At 36.8% G+C, this 6,803-nt stretch overlaps 1 protein-coding gene across 1 annotated transcript in view; it reads left to right on the forward strand.

Moving 5' to 3' along the window:
- Positions 1–6,803, forward strand: part of SNTG2 (syntrophin gamma 2) — a 698,933-nt gene that overhangs the window by 331,744 nt on the left and 360,386 nt on the right. Inside the window, exon 8 of the mRNA XM_007948127.1 lies at positions 4,351–4,442. Within this exon, the coding sequence (XP_007946318.1) occupies positions 4,351–4,442 (92 nt within the window). The remainder of the gene's footprint in view (positions 1–4,350; positions 4,443–6,803) is intronic.

A 6,803-nucleotide genomic window follows, 5' to 3' on the forward strand; every position in this document is an offset into this window, starting at 1 on the left:
TGCACAGGGAGACAGCTCAGGGCACAGGACAGTATGGAGGGATGGTCAGTGGGAAGAGGTAACTATGGGGAGGAAGTGGGAGGGGAGCAGTTGCATTGTGGTAAACTGTGGTCAATGACATGAGACAAAGTATATGTGAACTGCTGTACGGAAAGTGAATTTGCTCTGTAAATCTTCACCCAAATCATAATAAATAAAAAAAATAAAAAAGATTTACAGACTTGGGAACCCTATTGGCCAGTTCTCGGTCCTATAGTGTCTTATGAGTTGGAATTAACTCTTTATCAGTGGGTTGTTTTATTTTTGTTGTGTCATTGTTGGCTATTTAAGGATTAAAGTTGGCTTTGTATATTAAAAAAAAAAAAAAAAGACTTTATATCCCAAATAAGCCATTAGGATTGTACTGGGATGTATAATTAACCATTAAGAGGCCCAATCTGTCCTCCATATTAATAATAAGGGAGATAGGGTCACTTGCTTCTCCCTCAGATTGCTAATTGGGTGAATTAGGTAACCAGTTTGACCCAAAAAGTAGGTATGTGTTGGAGCCACTGAAGAAGAATCTTAGTTACATATCACTTTCAGGGGTAAAAAAAATCTCATTTTTAATTTTGATTATTTCTTTACAATTAACAGATACCACTACTGTCCCCACTTCCTGTGGCAATTGCTGGTGTCTTATGCTCTTTTTTGGTTGCCTTCGAGTCAATTCTGATTCAAGGAGACCTTAAACCAAAAAAAACAAACTCACTGCTATCCAGTCAATTGTGACCCATAGCAACCCCCCCTTTAGTGTCCAAGGCAATATCTCTATGGAAGTATATTGCCCAACCTTCCTTTTGTGGAGAGGCTGGTGGGTTGAACCACCAGCCTTCTGGTTAGCAGTCAAGTGCCTTAGGCACTAAACCACTAGCGCTCCCAAGAGCTCCCCATAGGACCAGTGAAATCACTTGGAACATCTCCCATATTTTTTACTGCTGATCTTTCTCTTCTCACCATTACTGCTTATGTCCTTTGTGATTACTTTTCCATGTCTTCCTTTCTTTCCAGTTCAAGCAATACTTGAAGATAAGGGTTGTGTTTGAGTCTGGATCAAAGTGCAACTTCTTCTGGGCTTTTCTGGGCAAATGGAAACAATGACTGCTTGAAATAAATTTGACTATGTTTTAAAAATTCATAAAATAATTAATAGGTGTTAGATACTTTATTAAGCTCTCTATAGGTTGTTCTTCTTAGTCATCACAATCATTCTTTGAGTTAGCCTTAATTACTAGTGTGCTATTGTGGAAATTCAAGATTGTAGTGATAGGTAACTTGCCTAGCTTTGCAAAGTTAGCAAGGACTCTGGTGGTATAGTGGTTAGGGCATTTGGCTACTAACCAGAAAGTCAGTGGTTCAAACCCACCAGCTGCTCCCTTGAAAAAAGATGGGGCAGTTTTCTTATGTATAGATTTTCAGGCTCAGAAACACAAAGAGGGTCACTCATTGGAATTGGAATTGACTCAATGGCAGTGAATTTGTTTGTTTGTTTTATTATTATTTTATTTCACAGCCTGGACTAATACAGATCATTTGAATCTACCTCGTGAGTTTACAACCACTGAATTCTTATGCCCTGATGTGACTTCATATTTTGAATGCCTGTTGTTCCTTAGTACAGCATTTTAATGGATTAATGTATTTTTGAAGATAACACACACACACATATATGAGCCTTTCCTCTGTGGCTTATCCAAATTAGAAGTCTACTCATAAAAAATTCCACTTACTGGTTATGAGAGAGCTTGGGCAAGTTTCTTGACCCAAGACTTTAAGCTCTTCATCTCTTAAGCAGGGTTAGTAATACTTATTTTGTAAGAGGATAGTGACTATTTAGTATTAAATCTGTCTAGCATAGTCCCTAACATATAATAGGTACTAAATATACTTACTGCTACTCATCCTTTTCGGTTTACCTCTACAGTAATTAGGAGCTCTGGTAGCATAGTGCCTAAGGCACTTGACTGTTAACCAGAAGGCTGGCAGTTCAAACCCACCAGCCACTCCTTGGAAGGAAGGTTGGGCAATCTACTTCCATAGTGATACTGCCTCAGAAACCCAAGGAGGTGTCACTATGAGTGGGGGCCAACTCGATAGCACATAACAACAACAACTACATTAATTACATTAAATGGTTGAACACTGATTTATCACACTGGGAAAGTAGAATAGATAAATATAACTCACTATCACCAACCCATAGAAATAATTCAGAGTTGTACTTCCAGAGTCATGGTAGAGAGAGAGCTGGAGGCAAAATTCTTCACAGAGAAATAATGAGAAAGAAGCAAATCTGGGAACAAATGCCTACATTACTAAATGTTGAGTCTAATCAGTGGGCGCTCTGTCTACTGCAAAGGAATATTATGGAAATTATGTAGACCAAACTCTATGTTGGTAGAAATGAAAACTGTAGCCCAAAAAGTTAGATGGATTTTCTAATATCAGAGAGTCATTTTATAGCTTGTTAAGGGTAGAATTCAATGCACTCAGTCCCCATCTTTCTGCTCCCAGCTAAATTGATAGCTTTGTTTCTTTTTAAAATATTACTGTCCACAAACTTACATTTTATCTTTATATTTTTCATTAAAGCAATTTGCTGAGCAAAGATAATAAGACAAAATAAGTAAAAATTGAAAATGAGAAAGTAAATAATAATATTTAGAATGTCAGGCAATACTTCTTCTAGTGGTAGAAATTGCAAATACATAATGTTTTCAAATAGATCAATAGCTAAACTTTGCTCTAGCAGTCATGTATAGCAATAAAAATAAGATGCTGAAATTAGAAAATATGCAAAATCACCACTATGCTATTTGATTAGACAGATGTATTACAATTACATAACACTTGCAAAAAACTTGGAAAGAAAAAATATAGTACATATTTCATATAATACATATTTTTAATTTAACTTCATTCTAAACTATCTTTTTCTGGATTTGCTCTTCTCTACTCATCCAATTTTATTTTTATTTTTAGAAAATTTTATACTAGCAATGATTGTATTTTGGTGTATGGCGTGGAGTCATTTCCAACTCTTTTCTACCCTATATGACAGAGTACATTTGCTCCATAGGATTCATTAGACTATAAGCTTTATGGAACAAGCACAACTGGTGCAGTAGTTAAAGTTCTTGGCTGCTAACTGTAAAGCTGGTTCTTCGAATACACCAGCCGACCCACTGGAGAAAAATATGGCAGTCTAGTTTTATAAAGATTATCACCTTGGAAACCCTATGAGGAAGTTCTTCTCTGTTCCGTAGTGTCTCTATGAATCAGAATCAACTCAGGGGTAACAGGTTAATCTTTACAGAAACAGATCATCAACTCTTTTCCCCACAGAGCCATTGCATAGGTCACACTGCCAACTTTCCAGTTAACAACTGAGTGCTAATCATTGCACCACCAAGCATACTTAATGCAAATATTTAAAGTTCCAGAAGGCTGGCGGTTGAAACCCACCAGCCACTCCTTGAAGGAAGATTGAGCAATCTTCCATAGTGATACTGCCTCAGAAACCCAAGGAGGGGTTGCTATGAGTTGGATCCAACTCGATAGCAGTGAGTGAAGTGTTTATTTATTTATTTGTTTATTTATTATTTTAATGGGACAAAAAGGAGCTCAGGTGGCATAGTGCTTAAGGCATTTGGCTGCTAACCCAAAGGCTGATGGTTCAAACCCAACCAGCCACTCTGTGGAAGGAAGACTGGGCAATCTACTTCCATAAGGATTTACCACCTTGGAAACCCAAAGAGGTTGCTTTGAGTCAGAATCAACTAGATGGCAGTGAGTTTGGGTTTTTGGTTTAATGGGACAAAATCTAATTGCTTACACTAAAGTATTCTCCTTCACACTGCTATCTCTCTGGATACTGCCAGCAGCTCTCACTCTGAGATGAGCCAGTCCAATTGCCCCTTTCCCCTGCCCACTTTTCTATTTAAAGTCAGATAATCTGTGTGGTCACATGACAACAGATTGATGACCCCCCCCCCAAAAAAAAAAAATCTCTCCTATCAAGTTGATTCCGATTCATAACAACCCCCATTGGGTTTCCAAGGCTGTAAATTTTTAGTGAAGAAGATTCCTCATCTTCCTCCCACAGAGCAGCTGGTGGATTTGAACTGCTAACCTTCTGGTTATCACCCAAATGCCTTACCTACTGGAGCGTCAACATCTGTGAGAGTGGACTAGGCATTTTATCCTTGGTGACCTCCTAATGTTTAGGTAGAATTTAAACCATTTTATGATCACAATGTGACTTATTGTTGAGCTGCAGCTTAGAATGACTGTCTCTCATTTTGTTTTCAGGATCCCCTGGGCCGTCCAGCGATCATAGCAGCGGGGCTTCTTCACCTCTGTTTGATAGTGGTTTGCATTTAAACGGGAACTCTAATAACACAGTAAGCATGTTGATTCTCATTACATTTTATTTTAATGCAAATATGAGTACACCACAGATAATCCCTAGGCAAAATTAAAAAGATGCTTCACTGCTCAACAAAGATAATTGTGATTGTTTTCATAACTTAAAACATAGATTTATTATGTTGTTCCATTGGCATTTATCCTTCTGTGTGATGTCTTGTCATTTCATTTTAGAATATTTTAAGCTCATAATTCATAATATCTCAGTAAGTAGACAGAAATTCTTAATTTTGTGATAGAATCAAAGTCCTGCCTCTGATTTATCATATGACCTTCACTATGGAAATTTTGTAGGTTATTTTTAATGAGTCCATAAGACTCACATGAAATGGAAATTGTTAAGGAATCAATAGAAAGTACCTAGGATATATGAATGCTATACATTTGCAGTGAGTCATAATCATGTTCCAAATCACCACTCTCCCAAGAAATCGAGAAGTGAGCAAAAGAACGGAGAACTTGCAGTCCCCCTTTGGTACTTGCCTGCAGTGCCCCCCTCTCTCTAGCATAACCTAAGCTCAGACTCCTCTTTTGTAGGAAACAATGAAGAATTTTCCTGCAGGATATATACAGGCTACCTATCCTCCCAGAGATCAGGGGCTGAAAAGAATTTTAGAATTCTATAAGCAATTTGGGAAAATGGTCTATTATAAATCATAGCAACCCATACCATCAAAATGACCATCTACTTTACCTGCAAAAAGGCCTATACTTTTAAATTTTTGTTAAGAATCATATGTTTTTCATTTTGTAATCTTTTAATATAGTGCTTGGTACTTAAAAACAACAGTTAACTTCCATGTGAGTTATGAAGCAAATTTATAAAGTAAATGTCCATAACACAACTGAAATCAAGAATTACAACAACATCACTAGCTATTCGTCTATCAGCATGCTCTTCCCATGTCCCATTGTTGGGCCTGCCCCAAAGATGAAAAGCAGCCTAAATTTTTGTGTTTGTCATTCACTTTATTTCATTCTTTTTAAGTTTTATTCATATCAACATGTTCTTAAAAATGTACCAATTATTTTTATTTTGAGCCTTATAAACTATTGTTCTATCATAGTCTTCTGCAATTTGCATTTTCTCTTACTGTTATATTCCTAAGATTCAGCTATGTTGCTTTGTGTGGGCCTAGATTTGTCTGTTTGCTTCCATTTATTATGTAATATTTCACTGTGTGATTATACTACAATTTATTTACCCATTGTCCTGTTGGCCTACAGTTAGTTTGTGTGTGTGTCTGTGTGTGTTTTATTTTGTTGTCATTAAAGTGAGGTCTGCCATGAATGTATTTATAAACTCTTAACTATCCATAGACACAGAAGTAGAAATTCTGGATACTAGAGCTTACCAATGTTATTGTTGTTCTTGCTGTTGTTAAGTGCCACCAAGTCAGACCCAACTCATAGCAACCCCTCCTTGGGTTTCTGAGGCAGTATCACTGAATTTCAGTTGATCCACATCCTCTTCAGTGCTTAATTTGTTTGGACTCAATATTTAGAAGTATAGTGAATATCTATCTATCTATTTATCTATATGTGGGTGTGTATGTATATATGTATATGTGCATATGTGTACATATATGTCTCTCGGAATATATATGCAAGTATATAAATATATATATATATATAAATATATATATATATATATATATACACACATTTATATACATATATATGCAAACCCACTGCCATCGAGTCAATTCTAACTCATAGCAACCCTACAGGACAGGGTAGAACTGCGCCATAGGGTGCCCAATGCTGTAAATGTTCATGGAAGCAGACTGCTTCATATTTTCATACTTCTACCTCAAAGTTCCTCGTGAGCTTGAACCATGGACCTTTTTGTTAGCAGCCAAATGCTTTTAACCACTGCACCACCACAGCTCCTATAGTGAATATACATAATGTTATGTCTTTGTAGTTTTAATTCCATTTCCATCATTACTAATGAGCTTAATTTGCTCTTCATATTTGTATTTACCTTTTATTTTTCTTCTGCACATTTATATTCAAGATTGTCTTTTTCCTTATTTATTCACTGGAGTTGTTTATGTAACTTAGTATTGCTATATAGTAGGTTACTCGTTGCACATCACTTACAATTTATAACTGTCTTTTTGTTCATTTATGCTATCTTCTGATTAAAAAGGAGTTAAATTTAATGTAACCATTTGCGCTGACGTTGTTGTTGTTGTTGTTGTTAAATGCCGTCCAGTCGTTTCCGACTCATAGCGACCCCATGGACAGCAGAACGAAACACTGCCCGATCCCGCACCAGCCCCAAAATCCCTGCTATGCTTGAGCCCATCTTCGCAGCCACCGTGTCAATC

This window comes from Orycteropus afer, unplaced genomic scaffold (genome assembly GCF_000298275.1).
Source record: "Orycteropus afer afer isolate SDZICR_OR568_19922 unplaced genomic scaffold, OryAfe1.0 scaffold00204, whole genome shotgun sequence".
Classification (NCBI taxonomy): Eukaryota; Metazoa; Chordata; class Mammalia; order Tubulidentata; family Orycteropodidae; genus Orycteropus; species Orycteropus afer.